The sequence below is a fragment of the Dermochelys coriacea genome, chromosome 6 (assembly GCF_009764565.3).
Source record: "Dermochelys coriacea isolate rDerCor1 chromosome 6, rDerCor1.pri.v4, whole genome shotgun sequence".
Lineage (NCBI taxonomy): Eukaryota > Metazoa > Chordata > Testudines > Dermochelyidae > Dermochelys > Dermochelys coriacea.
In genome coordinates this window covers 102,141,949-102,161,401 of record NC_050073.1, presented here as the reverse complement: position 1 = coordinate 102,161,401, position 19,453 = coordinate 102,141,949, and the positions used below count along the sequence as shown (strand labels likewise).

Here is a 19,453-nt window from a genome sequence, read left to right as displayed (position 1 = left end):
CAGGCTTGTTTTAAAGAAAATTTTATAACTAAAAATAGTTCTCTTGATCAACCTTTAAGATTGCATTGTTGCATTTCTAAAATATGTAGGATGTATTAATATTTTTTCTCCTTTTTTGTTGTTAGGCCTTTGTTTTTGCCAACCAGATCTCTACTTACTGTTGAAACTTTCAGCATTTCCAGTAATGTTGCACTGGATAAGTCCTCTTCTACTCTCAGGTATAAATTAGAGTGTTCATAAAATATGGACGCTCACATAACCATTGGTTTCAGAGTAGCAGCCGTGTTAGTCTGTATTCGCAAAAAGAAAAGGAGTACTTGTGGCACCTTAGAGACTAACAAATTTATTAGAGCATAAGCTTTCGTGAGCTACAGCTCACTTCATCGGAATCTCTCCTCTGTTTTTTCCACCAAATGCATCCGATGAAGTGAGCTGTAGCTCACGAAAGCTTATGCTCTAATAAATTTGTTAGTCTCTAAGGTGCCACAAGTACTCCTTTTCTTTTCACATAACCATTGTAGCCTTTATTTCTTCTTCGAGTGCTTACTCATGTCCATTCCATGTTAGGTGGTGTGGCATACCACATGCACAGTTGCCAGAGATTTTTCCTTCAATGGTATCCATCGGGCTGGCTCTAGCGCTCTTTGGACTTGGTGCTTACAGTTCCCGCCAGGTCCTCGCCTTCCTCGATCGGTGGAGAGACCCCTGGTTGGTAGGCTTTGTCAATCCCTACGCTTCAGTAGCCCTAATCTTGAATGCATACAAGCTAGGTTGGGGGGCTCACCTCGAGCACCTCAGGAATCAAGGTCTGTGGTCCCAGGAGGAACTATCCTTGTATATAAATGTCAGAGAGCACAGAGGGGTCCACCTAGCATGTTTTTATCCCAGATTGCAGGCAAGGTTGTGCAAGTCCTTACGGACAAATGGCAACCACGTTTACATCAACAGGCAAGAAGGAGCATGTTCTTCCTCTTGTGTCAAGAGGCCATTTACTTATGGGAATTCTGCGTAAAGCACTCGATCCACATTGAAGCTTCTCACCTTCCAGGAGCTGAGAACAATCTGGCAGATCACCTCAGATCTTTCTCCTCTCACCATGAGTTGTCCCTTCATCCTGATATAGTCAGGATCATCTTCCAGCAGCGGGTGATTCCCCTCAGAGACCTATTTGCAACTGGGCAAAACAGAAAGTGTCAGTAGTTTTGATCTCTATGCAGGAGTAGCCCAGGCTTGCTCACGGATGCCTGCTCACAGATGCCTGCTCTCCTGGACAAAGCACCTGTTCTATGCATTTTCTCCCATTTCTGTCATGCACAGTCTTACTCAAAGCCAAGCACGACAGAAAGAAGGTTATTCTTGTGGCCCTAGCATGGCCATGCCAGCACTGGTCGGAGTGTTATTGGATCTGTCCGTAGTGACCCCCATGCCGCTCCCTCCCTTTCAGACCTGATCTTGCGTAATTGTGTCTGATTGCTCCACCCGAACCTCAAGGCACTCCACCTGACCATATGGAAGCTCCATAGTTAAACCCAGCAGAGCTGGTCTGTTTGGAGCAAGTCTGCCATGTATTGCTAGGTAGTAGGACACCATCTACTAGTGTGACTTACCTCGCCAAGTGGAAGCATTTCTCTGTTTGGTTGTCCCAGTGGGGCATCTCACCTTCTTGGTTACTCCAGCACAGACTGTAAAGGTATCTGCTTCATCTGAAACATCAGGGCCTACTCATCTCGTCAGTTAAGGTACATCTAGCAGCCATCTCAGCCTTCCACCCTCCAGTGGATGGGAGTTTGTTTTTTTCCTCACAGAATGTCCATGCACTTCCTCAGGGGCTTAGACTATACCTGCAGATTCGTGAACCCATTCCCCCATGGGACCTAAACCTGGTCCTGTCAAGATTCACAGGCCCTCCCTTTGAGCTGTTGGCATCATTCCCCTTGTTGGACCTCTCCTGGAAGTTGCCTTCCTGGTAGCGATTACCTTGATCAGGAGGGTCTTGGAGATCAGAGCCCTTACATCAGAACCCCTGTATACAGTGTTCTTTAAGGACAAGGTTCAGCTTCGACCCCAATCCCGCATTCCTTCTGAAAGTAGCCTGATTAGCGTGAAACTGCAATATTTTCCTGCCAGTATTTTTCCGAAACCACTCAAGAATAGGGAGGAGCAGTTCTCCACACTTTGGACGTTAGGCATGCATTCACTTGTGCTATGAGCAGATGGGTGCTCCATCTCCTGCCATCTGCACTGCCTACTCGATGAGAGCTCAAGCTTCCTCAGCAATGTTTCTGGCCCAGGTGCCAATCCAGATATTTGCAGAGCGGCGACCTGGTTCTCGGTGCATATTTTTTCATCCCACTATGCCATCACCCAGCAGGCTGGAGATGATTCCAGGTTTGGTAGAGCAGTGTTGCAATCCTCATGTCCGTGAACTCTGAGCCCACCTCTTAAGGTACTGTTTGGGAGTCACCTAATGTGGAATGGACACGAGCAAGCACTTGAAGAAGAAAAAGTGGCTACTAACCTTTCTGTAAGTGTTTCCTTCGAGATGTGTTGCTCATGTCCGTTCCACAACCCACCCTTTTGGAGTTAGCCTGTGAGAAGGAACTGAGAAGGTGTGGAGCTGGCCAGGCCCCTTATACCGGTACATGCATGCGTGGCATCAGAGGGTACTAGAGCCTGTCCAACAGATACCACTGAGGGAAAAATTTCCATCAACTGTGCACTCAGCGTGCGCACGCCACTTAACGTGGAATGGACATGAGCAACAAATCTCAAAGAACAACAGTTACAGAAAGGTTAGTAACCATTTTTTCTGTCTTTTATGGAGAAAATGTTCTCCTTAAGTGGAGAATTGCATCTATTCCAGACTATGTATTATACTTTGCTTCAATATAATCCCTTGGTTTACTTAAATCCATTGTTCTTAAGTGGATTGTTTGTCCTACTGCTAATCGTTGTTGTGACACCTTTAAATATGCTTGAAAAATATTGTAAAATCAGGTGTTTGTGTGTGGGCTGCTGAGCACGATGGCATCTTCAGATCTTTAGAACAAGGATTTGCTTAGGTCAGGTTGAATAGTAGATAAAGAAATACTTAATGGTTATAGCTCATCCTAAATTAATATTGTTATTCCCCTATTTTTACTTGAGTATTGGTTCTTTAGTATTTTTATTGGATTTAAAGCCTGTTTTATATCACCTGTTCCTTTTGTGGTATCCTTTTAAATGGTCTTGTAATAGTGCTGTATTCTGGAAATAAATGTTACGTTGTTAAAAATATTTTAAACCTCTGCCATAATATAATAAAGGAAAGGTTAGCCTAACTATATTGCCTTCCAAGGAATCTACTCATTATTCCCAGAAGGCTCTAGGGCAGCGATCCCCAAACGTTTGAGGGTCACCCCCGCACACACACCCTATCCGTGCCCCACTGGGACCAGGAGCAGGGCCCCTGCTCTGGGGAGATGCAGGAGACTGATGTGGACAGGAGTACGGGGGCTGAGGCTGGGGCCGCAGTGTGGGGTGGGCCTCAGCCGCAGGCCGGGAATGGAGCCGCAGCCAGTGGCCAAGGCTGGGGGCTGGTGCGGGGCCAGGAGCAAAGCTGCACGAAGACTGGGGACAGTGCCCCACAGTTTGGGGACCTCTGATCTAGGGAGACTACATGTAGCTCTGGATAATTTACAACCCCACAAAAGGTTAAATTGATGATAGTAAAAATTAAAATTATTTTATTCTCCAATAATAGTCTCCATGTCCTTACAGCCAGATGAAAGGATAGTTATTAAAAACTGTTACAATGGAGAGTAAAAATGTTGCGATTTAAATATGTTCTGGCTTTTTATTTAATAATGTCATATAATTTACTTTGTGTGAAGTGCACAGTTTTTAACCTGGAATTTTTGTTTCCTATTTTTCTCCTGTAGAATAATCTTGGATGAGGCTGCTTTGCATTTGTCCGACAAGTGTAACACTGTTACAGTGAATCTGCAGAGAGGTAAGGGTGTTTTAGAAGCAATAATAACCATATGCTAACCTTATAAATATAGCTTTCAGAATTTAAAGAAATCTACAGAAATATTAAAAACAGTCCAATAGGCTACTGGAGAAGAGAGCTGGGTTTATAGTGAGGAGCAGGTTAGACTTGAGTGTGTAATGTAGTATAACAGAAAAACGTGACCAGTGTAATTTTAAACTGTATGTGCAGGGTCATGTCACAGAACAAGGAAATAAAAATTCTTTTCTGTATGGTTCTGGCAGATTCTCTTGGAGCATTTGGGTGGCCCTTTCCATAGAACCTCCAGGTTCAATGCAGAAATAAAATCCGCTCCGTCCGCACACTCCTAGTTGTCATCTACCACCCCATACTGGAACCCATATGGGATATCATCAAACAACTAAAATCAATACTCAAAGGGACCCCATCCTGAAAGAAATCTTTCCTGAACCCCCTCTTTTGGCCTTCAAACAGCCCACTAGCCTCTCTAAGCTCATTATCAGAAGCAAGCTCTCCACAGTCAAGCGGTACCAGACCCAACCAGTACACATGCAAAACCTACAGACATATATCCATCGTTACAATGATCAGCATCCCCTCCACAACATACCTTTCAAGGCAATGTAGTGGAAGATACACGTGTGCATGAACATGCGTATGTATACATCCATGCTAGAGTCCTAAAAAAAGAAGTGTGAGAATTCCCCAGACCCAGCTCCCCACTCCAGAAAGAGAGATGGCAGCTGAGAACCCCCTTGTCCCTCCAGACCTGGCTTCCTGCTCCAAAAGGAGAGATTGGTAACATGGGCCTCCCTGTTAACTGTGATACCGTCTCTCCTTTCAGAGCAGGCCCATAAGCAGAAGAGGTGTGAGGAGATGGTGTCCTTGCCTCCTTCACCTCTTCCACTTTGGATCCATTCTGGAAGGAGAGGTGGCAGCTCAGTAACCTGGGCCACCATCTCTCCTCCTGGGCCACTCAAGTTACTGAGCCACCATCTCTCCTTCTGGAGCAGAGAGCCAAGTCAGAAGTATTCTTACTTTTCTCTATTTGCTTTTTTTCTGTCCTCCCATCCCCCAATATTAATGCTGATATTTACCCAGAAAACTGAAGTTAAATTTTTCCACTGATTTTCACCCCATTTTTTTTTACTTTTTTGTGATAAACATAAATAAATTCACAGGAAATTTTGAACAAAATAAAAAGCAAAAATCAAGAAGCTTGCTTGTGTGTTAAGGTATTTAAAGGGCTGTTTCTGAGGAAGTGGTTAGGGCACTAGCCTAGAACTGGTATGCCGGTTCAGCTCCAAGAAGGATCTATCAGGTCACTGTTTTATGCCACCTGTTGGCACCCTACTCCGTAACACATGGGCAGGGGTCGGGCAGGGCGTGCAGTGCTCTACTTGATTCTTAGCTGTCAGAGTAAACCTTGTTTTGGCCCCATCTGGCCAAGAACTGGGGAAATGGACAGGTGGCTTAAAGCCACCATTCTCTTCTTCACTCAGCTGCACCAAATGTAAACCAGAAATAGCTGAGGATTGAGCCCAGAGATCTCCTCTGAGGTAAGGCAACATAGAAGCATAAAGTGTGTTGACAAGACCAAAACAAACAAAATTTAGTTCATTATGCTTCTTAACAGAGATTAATAATATGATGATTTAAAAAACAAACAAACAGAATTTAAGATGACATTTGATGTTGAGCAGGGTTTAAAATATTCATTTGGACTTTCAGATTATATTCGTGTTATGGATATGGGACTCTTGGAACTCACCATAACAGCAGTAAAACCTGGTTCTGATGGGGAGAGAGTAAGTACTTAAAATAGAAAGAATAAAATTAGAATGTTAATCCTAAATGATAAAAATACATATTTTGTATTTTGATTTTAAAACATTTTGAAAAGCTTACATCACATTTAGGATCAAATCCTACTTAACAGTTTTAAAACATCCCTTCTCTCATCATCAGATTGTGAGATTTCAGGTTCTAAAGTAATTTATAAATTATGCTCTGTTTCTAAAGCTTTTATATTGAATGATCAGACAACTAAGTAATCTAGTCAACAGTAAATCTGTGTATACTCTTCATATGGAAAGTTAAATTGATCTTGGATAGATTTCTGACATTGTGTTGTTGCTGCCTATCTTAAGCCACGCTTTGAGCTACACAGTTCCAGTGATGTAATCCATATCCGAACATGCTCAGATTCTTGTGCTGCGCTAATGAATCTTATACAGTATATTGCGAGTTATGGCGATTTGCATCCACCTAGCAAGACAGAGATTAAACCTGGAGTCATCAAGCGGAAAACCAAGGTATGAAATGGCAAAGGAACACTAACTTACCTAACACTACCATCATCACATTTCCTAATCAGACACATTAGCTGTGCTTTCCACAATAATAATCATAGTAATAACAATTAATATATACTTTTTATAGAGCTTTTCCCACAAATACTTAACTTTTTGTGGGCTTAATGTCTCTGAAGCAGTTCTCACAGTAATTGCTTTTTGCAATAATTTTTCCTTTCTTCTTAGCACTCATAACATGTAAGATCAACAGTACAAAATCCCTTAAATACCATCCTGATACACTTAATTCTCATTTTGAAGACAAGATTCTAGGACATGTATATGCCTGTCCACATATGGCTATTTCAAACACTGCGACACCTAGGCATTTCTCTAATACAGTGTGTATTCACACTCAACAGTGATGTTACAGACCTTCAAAACGTTTGCTAAAACCTTTTTTGCCTGGGTAACCTAGAGTATAGCCCCAGTTTACATGTTTATTTTAAAATGCAATTATCTTCCACACTGTGGTTTTACACTGGAATACCAAACCATGAAAGCAAAAATCATATTCATAAATACTTGTTAAGCACAGTGCTTCAGTTTCTTTATAACTGTAACTTTATATAGTTCTTCTGTTTGTAGGCAGATGCCTCTAGCCGACCATCTTCCCAAGGACTAGTCCTTGCTGAAGCAGAACAACAGATTTTACGGGATTTGATGAGTGATGCTATGGAGGAAATTGAGATCCATCAAGCTGCTTCCCCCATTAGGCCACAATCTAACGGTAGAAGAAGCCTAGAATCACATTTAACCTTTCAAAATTTTCTATCCGATATCAGTCAGATTTTCAATATCAGATTTTAGTCTTAATGCCAATATTGCAGAAGTAGCAACTTAAGGTTAAATTCAGATATATGTAGTAGAATAAGAGCAGGTAGTTAGAACAGTAGTCAATGAATTTGACCATGTGGGACTCAGTGCATTAGGGATCTGGGAAGACATAAAGTGATAAGGCATACTACATCAAGTAGGAAACCAGGAGCTCATTCATAGCAGTTGAGGCAGTCCAGGAGGATGGAGTAGTAGTCTACAGTATCAAAGGAACAACTTAGTTTCAGGAAAGTGATCTAGGGAGAAACCGTTAAGAGAAAGAACAAGGTAATTGATTAGGTAGGAGGACTGTGATTTTTTTTTTTTGCCATGGTAAGAATTAAATACCAATTTGAAATTGGTTAAGGATATTGTATTGTAAAATGTGACGGGAAAGATGAGAGGCTATGTTCTCAAGTCTATTGCTAAGGAATGGAAGATTAGACATTGGTTGCTGTCATGTCAAGAGTCTCATTTGATTATGAGATCTTCAGTTTTTATGTAGTAAAGACAGTTTCCATGGGTTCTCTGTTTTGAATCTTAATAGTAGATTAATTTTAGAAAGATGGGTTTGTTTTATGCTAGGAATGTATTAGCCAGATAATATGCATATTTTATTTCTGATTGTTTTAACACTTAATTTTAGAGCTATTCTAAATATCACAATTTCAGTCATTTAATCTTGTGTGTATCTTATAAAGATATTTTTATTGAAATGGCCTTTTTTATGTCAGGAATCTTGGATGAAAAATCTCAAACCCAGGAACCAGCTTGCTCAGATCTCTTCCTGTTTCCAGATGAAAGTGGGAACATCTCACAAGAGCCAAGTCCCACATACACTTCATTCACTCACCATCTGATTAAAGAGGCGATGGGAGACATACCTACTGAAAATGATGACTTCTGTATTCTTTTTGCACCCAAAGCTGTTGTTTCTGTAAGAAGCTCCTAATATTAAGAAATCTAAGACAGATTGAGGAAAGTACATTTAAGACCTGTCCCTTTAGATTTTGTAACTTTCTACCAACTATCTGCTGACATTGATGGGTGGTCAGTAGGGGTATGGAGGGGAGAATATTTCTTATATTTCATTATCTTTGAAATGTTGCCATTTTGCAGGAAGCCCCACTATTCATATAAAAGATATGTAGCAATTTTTTGGAATAAACCTGAGAATTCACGTCAAGCATTGTTCCTCCCAGGAATAATGACAACAAATATACCATAATATATATATAATATATAAAAATGTTATTTGGTCCTCTTCTATTATGATTGTCACTTAGTAGCAAATTTGCATTTTTCCTGTGTTGGCATTTCAACACATCTTTAATCATAACATATAGTGTAGTTGAAAAGGCTTATAAGAAAAGTACAGTACTTAACAAGATATTTTATCCTTGAAGCATTTGTCTTGTATCCATTTATCAGAAAATCCAAGTTTTAATTTAAAAGTAATGCCTTTTTCCATTGCTATTATAGACCCTATTACCAAACTTCGCACAAAAATTTCTGTGGGTAAACAGCAACAGGATCAGCAAAAATATCAGTTCTTAACTCCCAATGTTTCACTCACCACTGCACAAAAGATTTATGAGACAGAGTATTGACATTTAAAAAGTCTTCTCTTCTCTCATAATATCACCACTAAACTATCACTGATAAATTGCCTTTATCTAGACAGACCAGAGTCAACTCTAGACTTCTGATATTGAGCCCCCCATTCACTTGGCTAACCCTCAGAAGTTCCACCTCCAGCAGTACTAGCATAATAGTAGCACTTCCACACTATGTTTTAAGACTTAATTTTTCAGTTTGGATGAAGAGACATATTTTATTTCCTTTCAGTTTTCAGTTTGTTTTATTTCTCATAGTTAGGCGATATCAGGTTATCTCAATTCAAGAGAAAGCTGTCCTGAGTCTTGAGGCCATGCAATCTTAGAAATGTAGGACTAGAAGGGATTTCAAGAGGTCGTGTAGTCCACCCCCATACTCCTCCATGCTGAGGCAGGATTAAGTATACCTAGACCATCCCTGATTGGTGTTTTGTTTAATCTGTTTTTAAAACCCCACAAAGACATAGATTCCACAACTTCCCTATATAACCTGTTATTACCAAAACAAGAACAGTTATTGGGGCTGTATTCCATATTCTTCATATAGAAGCAAAGAGGACACTGACCTGTTTTCATCTTGAAGACATTAAACAATTGAATGAAGAAATTAAGAATTGCACTCACTTTCCTGTGTAACTTTCTTAGGAGAAAGAGGAAGAGCCAGTAGTGAAAATAATGGTTGATGATGCAATCCTGATAAAAGACAATTATTTCAGCCTGCCTGTAAAAAAGACAGATATGAGCAAAGCCCCCCTACATTTTCCTATCCCTTTGGTTCGTTATGTTGTGAAGGAAATCTCTCTTATTTGGCATCTTTATGGAGGAAAGGATTTTGGGACTGTACCTACTACTTCTCCAGCTAAAAGTTTTATGTAAGTGCTTTAGGTAACTAAGTATTTCTTTTTCAGATCCACACATTGTGCATTTGATTTCAAAACGGAGAGTTAGATGAACTTAATATACTTTCTTTTTATAATGACTATCCTGTTCAATTTAATTCTGGAATGTATTTCTCCCACTCCTTAATTTGAATGAGTTCAAATTTGTTGACCTACAGGGTACATTGAAAGTCAAATGTATTCTACCAAGCTTTCCCTGTGGGAAGTGGGTTTAATTGGGGATAAATGTGTTGAAGGTTGTTGTGGAGAATGGATTCTGTTTTGAGGATATTAAGCAGGTGGAGGAGAGTTAATATTATTTTGGGTAACAATAGGAGTTATTTTATTAATGGTAATTCAGTGGAAACAGTGTATATGTTTTATAATATTTTTCAGTGCCTCAAGCTCCGCATAACTATTACAGTGAAAATGAGAGAAATATTTTTAGTTTATATTAATACAGCAGTTTTTCAGTGTTCCTTTTCTTTTTTTGACCATAAAAATATTTAATAAATCCCAATAAAATATGCATGCTTGTGTGGTTAGAGATGGTATGGGCTGACTTTCAATCTAAACTCAGAAAAAATGCTCCTTTTCTCCCATTTCTAGTAGTCCTCATAGTTCTCCTTCTCACACACCAACAAGACATGGACGTAGTACGACATGTGGGGGAAGAGGAAGGAACCCAGACTTCTTAATGGAAATACAGTTAAGCAAGGTGAGATAATAACAGAAAAATCTACAGACATGAGGGCATATATAATATATATTCTAAAGACTTTATAAACCCTAATGATGAGCTCTTGACTCCATGAAGCTAGAAAGCTTACCAGTAAAAAATGAGCATTAATCTTACTTAGATGCAGAAGTCCATTAACACAGTTATGCTGAGTGACGGACTTAGAATTTCTTTATCAAATGAGTTTGCAGGGCTGCATGGTTGTCATAGTGCAACTTCGTTTGTTTAGCAACTGTATTTGAAATGAGGGAAGCTGAACAGTTATTAAAATATTTGCTTTTAGTCCTTAAAGTATTTTTATTTTGACAGAATCCTTTTTTCCCCACCACTTTTGCTATCCTTATCATGGTAAAACTTACCTTTCCGTTTACTCAAAATTGAAATTGCTATTATGAAGACGTTGTAGACATTTCCCTCAGAATTAACTGTGAGATGTCTGGGGTTACTCCGTAACTTGATATTCAGTAATATTTGGTCACCTCATGGCATCATTAACACCATTTGCCTCAACAGTCTATTACTGCTATAACCAAATTATGCTAATTTACTTTTAATTTAGTTATTTTTAATGATATACTCAGCTTTAGTATGGAATTTAGAAAGGTGAATGTGAGCCTATTAAAAATATCATTAGCAAACAGCTACTGGTTAAGCAAGTTTAAAGTAAATAGATGGATATTTTTTTAAAATAGCCAGAACCATTTTTCATTTTTTCACTCTTACAATGTTTTGGAAAGGTTTCAGAGTAGCAGCCGTGTTAGTCTGTATCCGATGAAGTGAGCTGTAGCTCACGAAAGTTTATGCTCAAATAAATTTGTTAGTCTCTAAGGTGCCACTTTTTTCTTTTTGCGAATGTTTTGGAAAGTCTCTTGAGCATGAAAGCTCTTATGTAAAACCAAATTACTTCTATCCTTCAAATTCCTTGTACATTTTATATTGCTTAAAGTTATTCAGCCCATTAACTGTTAATGTGAAGCAAAATGTGTGATGATTTTCTATTTTATCCTTTCCTACAGACCTATTGTCATGGCAAAAGGAGGGAAAAAGAAAAGTTAAAGATTCCACATGAATATTTCAGTGATTCTGTCAAAGTGTAATGGCTCCCTCTAGATCATTGCGGATGCTTTACATATATACTAACAGCATATTTATAAGGCTTTCCTCTCTTTAGTGCAGTGTAAGGATATAAATCAATTGCTATGATGCAAAGATATTCATCTGAAAATAATGGGGTCATAGTGTGAAAAATATAAGGATTCTGAACAGTGCTCAAATGTCAGATAACCTGACTTAGAAGTTGATGATTTGCTGATATCTTCATGGCCAACATTCACAATATTATTACAAATGTCATGGATTGGGGCCACTTTTAAATATTCTCACAATCGTGCTCTATCTGCAGGCAACCTCAGGAATTTGGGATCAGCTGCCTGCAGTTTCCTTGCTGGTCACCAGAGGTCACTGTTCCATTTGCTGTACTTGCAGTCCTAATCTACACTAAATAGTAGAGCGGGGAGGTTGCTGGAGTGTGTAAGGGGGAAAGGTTTCAGAGTAGCAGCCGTGTTAGTCTGTATTCGCAAAAAGAAAAGGAGTACTTGTGGCGCCTTAGAGACTAACACATTTATTTGAGCATAAGCTTTCGTGAGCTACAGCTCACTTCATTGGATGCATTTGGTGGAAAATACAGTGGGGAGATTTGTATACACACACAAAGAATATGAAACAATGGGTTTTATCATAGACACTGTAAGAAGAGTGATCGCTTAAGATGAGCCATCACCAGTAGCGGGGGGGGGGGAAGGAGGAAAACCTTTCATGGTGACAAGCAAGGTAGGCTATTTCTAGCAGTTAACAAGAACATCTGAGGACAAGTGGGGGGGAGAAATAACATGGAAAGGGGGAAAGGAGGAGGATGACTTGAGGGTTAACGGAGCATAGGAGTGGAGGAGAGGAATAAGTGGGGGTTGCTGGAGAGAAGCGCTGTGTGGAGGGGAGGCTGCCAGCAGGCAAGGGGGAAATAGGATTAGTGAAGTGTTGCGCGGGGAGAATGGCTGGAGTAGTGGAGGGATTGGGTGTAAGAGACGAGAAAGTTGCTGGAAGAGGTTGACAGGGGATCAGGAGCATGAGTTTCCTGGTATGGGGCAGAAGCAGAACATCACTGGAGACCACATGGGGAACAGGCAGTCGGTGAGGAAAATGCCACCCTAGGACTGAGAGGAAAATAAAAGTCTGTGGCAGGATGAATAGGTGGAAAACACCTCTTCTCTCTCCCTCTTTTTTTATGTTTGTATATTCCATTTGCTTCAGGTTGAATCTTCATCCTAAAACATGAATGTGCAAAGCAGGGTCAGGAGGCTTTTCTGTTAAGAGTGCAGACATCAGACTCCCAAACCCCCATCATTTATCTATTTATTTTAAAATCTCATGATTGTAAAGCCTGATCCATGATTTTTAAAATCCTAGATTTATCAGAACTGTTATATTGTAAAGGCTTGTATGCATTGAACCTTAATATCCCCTTTTGCCTTTCTGTTCCAAGGTGAAATTCCAGCATGAGGTATATCCTCCAGGAGGGCCAGAATGTGAATCCAGTCTGTTGGAGCAGCCAGTGTCCCGACAGGTTTTTATTGTTCAAGACCTTGAGATCAGAGATCGCTTGGCTACATCACAGATGAATAAATTTCTCTATCTCTACTGTAGTAAGGAGATGCCCAGAAAAGCACATTCTAATATGGTAAGGTTATGAAACGTATTCATAGCATATTATAGTAACCAAACATTTTAATTGTGAGAATGGTGTGGGTTACTTGGTATTGCAGAAGAGCAAGTATGAAATCATGGAATGTTGTAATAGCATAAGCTTTATGTCAATGTAGGATATTTTCTTAATTTCTTGTAGGTAGAGTTTGGTATAAAAAAGGTCATCTCAAATAATATTCTTTCTATCCTGTTTTTCAAGGTTATAGCAATTTTAAAATAGATCTAACAAACACATACTTACTTAAGTTGCACTGTGTCTTCAGTTTTGAGTATGCATCACTTTGTGAGTGTACACTTTGAATTTCAGCTGCGTATGGAGGCATATACACCTATTATATTCATGTCAGAGGCTTTGGAGATCTGTTTCATTTGTAGCTTTTCTTTTCCAGTGAACTTTCAGACATACATCAATCCATGATAAGTTACTCATCCCATGTTAGCTATATAATTGGCAAATTGAGATATGTTACAAGGACAGAAGTTGTAATAATTTCAAAGTATGAATGAAAGGTGAACACTTTTCATTGGTCAATGTTTTCGGTTTGGGGTTTTGTATTTTTTACATATTGAGTTTGTCTCTGTCTCATTCTTGTTCTGCAGCTAACAGTTAAAGCATTACATGTCCGTCCAGAGTCTGGCAGATCACCACAGGAGTGTTGTTTACGTGTATCACTAATGCCACTTCGCCTCAATATCGACCAGGTTGGTGATGCTAGAGACACTGTCCATTAGATGAAGCATCATTGTGCCCTTTGGATTGTGCCAATGTACACTTTCTAAATGCTTGTTTGGTGAAATTTAATATGAGTACTATTATAATCTTTACACTTGTAACCTTCAAATACACATTTTATGGAATTCTTTTGTGGGTTTGATTGCCTTCTGTTATGTAACTTTGGATTTCCTGCAGCTATACATATATATCCTTGTACATTTGTCTATGACCGTTTTATATGAAAAATTTCTTTTAACAATTGAGCTTGTCTAGTGCTCATCCAACACAGTGACTAGACTTTTTAATTTAAAGACTAGTAATATCTGCAGAAATGCTATGCTCTCAAAAATTGCACTTCATTCATTGAGACTTCTGAAAAAGTCAGTGACTTTTGAAACAGTGAATTTTTAAAGACCTGAGTACACTTACGCTTTGGCAACACTTGTATATCTTTGTCATCCCAGTAAATTATCATTGATTTGAAAGTAAGTCCAATAATGTTGAATTCTAATGTGAAGAAGACAAGTCAATAATATTTTAGTTAGAAGCACATGACATGGTGAGATGGCTGTATCACAAGCTCTTTGCCGTTTGTTACTCTTAACAGCTATTTGGAATGTTAATGGCAGAGAGCACTGAAAAGAGATGGTAGAAATTAGTTCTAACAGGATTTTTTTTTATTAGTTAGGAAGGATGTTTTTTATATGTTTAGTATCCACTGTGTGTGAAGCGTCACAAACCCAGAAGTTCTAAAAGTTTAAAAGTGTAATGACTTGGTTTTGATAGAAATGAGCAATATGACTTTGAAATTCTCTCCTTGACTGATTTCTGCAGACTATGGAGGGGGAGAGTTTCAGAAGTACATATGGCATTTAGGTGTCTACCTTCCATTGGCTTTCAGTGGATGTTAAACACCTAACTTACCGCCATTTGTGCCTCTTAAATTCCTCCCTGCCATAGTCTGTAATAATTTCATACTATATCCACCAAGAACAGAAATATAGCATGGAAGTGCTGCCATCTAGTAGCCAAGAAAATTCCCCATTTGAAACATTCCTATACCATGTTTTTAGCTTTGCCCAGTACATGATGTCCACTTTTTCAGCCCCTGGAGAATGAACCACATTCTGCCTTGTGTTCCCTGGAGGCAAGGGCCTCCGCATTGGCTTTGGAGCCCCCAGTAAAGACCTCCTCGACTCTTTAGTAGTTCAGTTCCAATGGATCCATGCTAACAGGTTCCCCTCTAGCTACGCAGAAGAGGCCAAAGGAAAAGTAATATAGTCCTAGACTGTATTCTGTGAGGGTTGGTGCAGGGACCATGCATGTCCCCCACCCTCTGAAGGGATTGGGACAGTACTGCAAAAGCAGCTGCGCCATGTGCTGTGCAGTCCAAGGGGAAGTCCCACATTTCTGCCTATGGCTCTCCATTGCACAATATAGGTCAATGTATTGTTTGGTTTAGGTTGCAACTGAAAAAAGGACTCAAGCTCTGGATGCTAAAATGTATCCTCTTGTTCCTTTGATTGATGTGCAAGTCCCCACAGAAACATAACATCCAGGATTGTGGATGGTTTCTTCAGAGAACTCTAGATTGAGGTGATTTGTTTCCTTTCCTTTAACGTGATTGCATTATTTCTTTATTTTAGGATGCCTTGTTTTTCCTGAAGGATTTTTTCACTAGTCTTTCTACAGACGTGGAAGTCTTAATGACTCCGGATCCAGAAGGTACTATTATTGGTGTAGTAAGCTGGAAATACATACTCTACCCCCTCTCCCTCTTTCTTTCTGTGTGTCTCTCTCTCGTGTGTGTGTGTGTGTGTGTGTGTGTGTGTGTGTGTGTGTGTGTGTGTGTGTGCGTGTGCGTGTGTGCACACTTGCACGTACGCTAATACATGTAATTTATTTATTAAGCCCAAAGCTTTCAGAAGAGTTCTCTAATTTTGTGGTGTTCTTCGAGTAGATACAGAGCTGTATTCCACTTAGGTGTACGCACGCTCAGCGTGCTGGAGTTAGAGACATTTGCCTACCAATATGCATAGAGGGTGGTGCTTGTGCCTCATGGCTGTGGCCCCTCCCCTGGCTATATGAGCTGTTCTCCTCCATTGGTGCTGAGAAAGAGGTCTCATAAGACCAATTGGGACCGCTTCAGGTTGCGGGACGACACCTCTGCCTCCCCCAGAAAAAGTGTGAACCGGATTGGGACTGATGGTACGGGTACCTCTGGATCCTTCTCTGGTACTGAGTGGAAAGGGTGGAAACTCTGGGTCTGGCCTCCATTGAGTCCAGTACTGATAACTGAGATGCTGGTCCCAATTGTGTCCACATACCAGGCAGCAACAGATCTCCTCTGTCTTTCAGTCCTGCCCTTAGCGTTAGCCAGAGGTGCGCCACCTATAGCTTCTCCAATGGACCCTTGTGTCTGTTTGCACCACATCCAGTTGCTCCCCTCCCCGTGAAACCAGTACTGGAATCAGTACAGGGGACCTCAACACCAGGACCCTCTTTGGCTTCCCTACCTGCAACACCACAAAGGCTCCCATGGTGGCTTTCATCATCCTTGATGTCAATGTACTCAGGTGCTCCAGTATCGATGTTTGTGCCAGGACTGATGCTGCCTGTGGCACTGGCATGCTCTGTACTGACGGGTCTGCCTTCACTGGGGGCACTGATTCCTGCCTCGTTCTGGGCGATGGATGAATCGAGCCACCTATTGAGTCTCTCCGGCATCGCTCTTCCCATGTTCCCAAGATCACAGGGCTCTTCTGATTCCGAGTCGGGATTGTCATCTTCCCATTCCACATCCCATGACAACCTCTGAGGTCCGCCAATGGACCAATATGGCTCCCAGGGTTGGCATGTACCCCAAAGCTGGGAAATAGGGCCCAGGCCCTATTGGCCACCAATGCCCTACCCATATCAGTGAGCTCTTTGGCCATAACAGTTGGAAATAACAGAGCTCAGCAGGGTAGGCACAGGCGCCAGCTTCCTTTGGGCCCTGGGGATGCTCAACCCCTGGCTCCACCACAGACCCCACCCCTTCTCCCAGGTCCCCACCCCCTCCCTGCCTCTTCTGCCCCAGCTCCACCCCTGCCCTGCCTCTTCCTGCCCAGTTCTGCCCCCACCTTGGAGCACGTCCTGTCCCACTCCCTCCCCCCAGCGCCTCCTGCACACCATGGAAGAGCTGATCGCAGTAAGCAGGAGGCGCTGGGAGGGAGCAGGAGGAGTTGATCAGCAGGGCTGCCTGCAGGTGGGAGGTGCTGGAGATGGGAGGGGGGAGCTGGCTGCCTGTGTGTACTAAGCACCCACTAATTTTTTTCTGTGGTTGCTCCAGCAATATTCAGCGGCTATCCAACAAGTTCTGCTCAACAATAGGAAGTGCTCCACTAGGATGGCCTCCTTAGCAAAGTGGAAGAGGTACTCACTGTGGTCCTGGGCTCACGAGACACAAGTGACAGGGGCTTCCATCCAGGATATCTTCGAGTACCTGCTACATCTTCAGAAATTGGGCCTTGCATTCAGTTTGCTGAGAGTGCATTTGGCTACTATATATGTGTTTCATCCCCCTGTTTGGGGGAAGTCATTTTTTTCCAATGCCATGGTGAGGAGATTTCTGAAAGGGTTTATCCATTTGCATCCTCTGGTCTGAGATTCGGTTCCCTTGTGGGACCTAAACACCGTTCTGGCAGCTCTGATGGACCCTCCATTTGAGCCCCTTGTGTCCTGTCTGGAGCCCCTCCTCTCTTAGAAAACCACATTCCTGATAGCCATCACTTCTTCAAGAAGGGTGTGAGAGTTGCAGGCCCTAATGGCTGTACCTCCTTACATTCAGTTCTCTAAGGACAAGTTAACACTGCGACCACATTCTAAGGTTTTATCCAAGGTGGTCTATCAGTTTTTTCTGAATCAGGCAGTGTATTTACCTGTGCTTTTCCCTAAGCTGCACTCTTCCTCAGAAGAACAGCGCCTTTGTGCTCTGGATGTCAGGTGATGTCTAGTCTTTTATCTAGACTGTCCTAAGCCATTTTGTGTTTCACCTCACCTGTTTGTACCATATGCAGACTGCAGGAAGTGGCAAGTGGTCTCTGCACAGACCATCTCTAGATTGATAACATCCTATATCAAGACTGAGTATGAGATGGCTTCAGCTACGCCTCCACTGTGGCTATGGCCTCGCTCTGCAAGAACGCAAGTGACAGCAATTGTGTTCCTCAGTGATGTTTCCATACAGGACATTTGAATGGCAGCCATGTGGTCATCCATATGTACGTTTAAGAACCATTATGCTACTACTGTATCTTCCAGAGTGGATGCAGGCCTCCCAAGGTGGTCCTACAGTCCCTATTCCTTAGACTTGGAGCCCCACCTCCAGATTGGGGTACCGCTTGTGAGTCACCTAAGTGGAAAGCACATTTGCATCTACTCAAAGAAGAAATGATTACTTACTGTAACTGTGTTTCTTTGAGTTGTGATTCAGGCATGTATTCCATGACCCACCCTCCATCCCCTTTGCATTGGAGTCTCCTTCTGTGGGCTTTCAGTTGGAAGGAACTGAGGGGCGTTGGGGCAGCGCTGCCTCATATAGCCAGAGGAAGCGCAAGCATCACTCCTCTATGGGTACTGCTAGGGAAAAGTCTCTGGCTCCAGTGTGCTGGGAATGCACACACCTAAGTGGAATACACATCTGCATCACATCTCGAAGAACCACAGTTTGTTTCTTCATCAGTTTTTGGGTACCCACATAGGTCCTCAGCACCTCTGAAGACCAATCACAAGATATCTCTCAAGGTGGGCACCCAAAAATTGAAGTATATTAGTGAACACTTCTGAAAAGTTGTGAGCATATATGTGTAAAGTGTTGGAGCTATGGATAAACAAAACAAATTATTTTTCTCCTTCTCTGTTAAAGGATATGTGGAGTTACTAATTTAAAGTTAAATGCAGCTCTTGCAGAAGGAATCATATCCTATATTTATATGCAGGTAGTAAAATGTTAGTATTAAGTTAAAGTAGTATTTTCATTCAACTGTCATTGTAAACCTGGACAAAAATGAGAGAATAAGATTTTTTTTTAATTAAATATTATTCCCCCTTTGACTATATTGTATTCTCTTCTATGTATGTAAACAATCTTAAATCACCTACTTTCCTTGGTGCAACTTGCAGAAATATACAGGCTGTGTAATTCTCAGTAGGGTTTCTGATAAAATTCCATGAATGCTTTTGCCAGCCCATGAATGCTTAGAAATTGCAAAGGTTTACTTGAAAATTACTCTGAAAATTTTACCCAGTCTCTCATCAAGAGGAGCTTGTTACCATAAATCTTTACTCCTGACTTTTTTTTAATGATTTATTTGTTAGCTTTAGCTACCTATAGAACTATTTATAACTTTACGTATTGGGAGCATTTTACAAATATGATTATTCTTGTGAAAATCCAGTTTGTTCTTTGAGTGCTTGTTCACGTCGATTCCAATCAGGTGTGCGCACGCCGCGTGCACAGTTGTCGGAAAGTTTTCCCTTGGCAGCTCCCATCAGGTCTGCTGTGGAGCCCCCTGGAGCGATGCCTTCATGGCGCTCAATATAT

At 41.2% G+C, this 19,453-nt stretch overlaps 1 protein-coding gene across 6 annotated transcripts in view; it reads left to right on the top strand.

Annotated features, from left to right (window-relative positions):
- ATG2B (autophagy related 2B) overlaps positions 1–19,453 on the top strand; it is an 85,980-nt gene that overhangs the window by 54,084 nt on the left and 12,443 nt on the right. For 4 of the 6 annotated variants that reach the window (XR_006281972.1, XM_043516338.1, XM_043516337.1 and 1 more), the window contains exons 25-35: positions 126–218; positions 3,921–3,991; positions 5,723–5,799; positions 6,136–6,306; positions 6,934–7,075; positions 7,896–8,098; positions 9,423–9,649; positions 10,265–10,373; positions 12,934–13,128; positions 13,755–13,856; positions 15,516–15,594. Coding sequence is in view for 5 of the 6 variants with exons in the window: in XM_043516338.1 (XP_043372273.1) it covers positions 126–218; positions 3,921–3,991; positions 5,723–5,799; positions 6,136–6,306; positions 6,934–7,075; positions 7,896–8,098; positions 9,423–9,649; positions 10,265–10,373; positions 12,934–13,128; positions 13,755–13,856; positions 15,516–15,594 (1,469 nt within the window). In the remaining variant the exon portion in view is untranslated. The remainder of the gene's footprint in view (positions 1–125; positions 219–3,920; positions 3,992–5,722; positions 5,800–6,135; positions 6,307–6,933; positions 7,076–7,895; positions 8,099–9,422; positions 9,650–10,264; positions 10,374–12,933; positions 13,129–13,754; positions 13,857–15,515; positions 15,595–19,453) is intronic. The other 2 variants (XM_038404401.2, XM_038404400.2) reach the window with 1 other exon arrangement.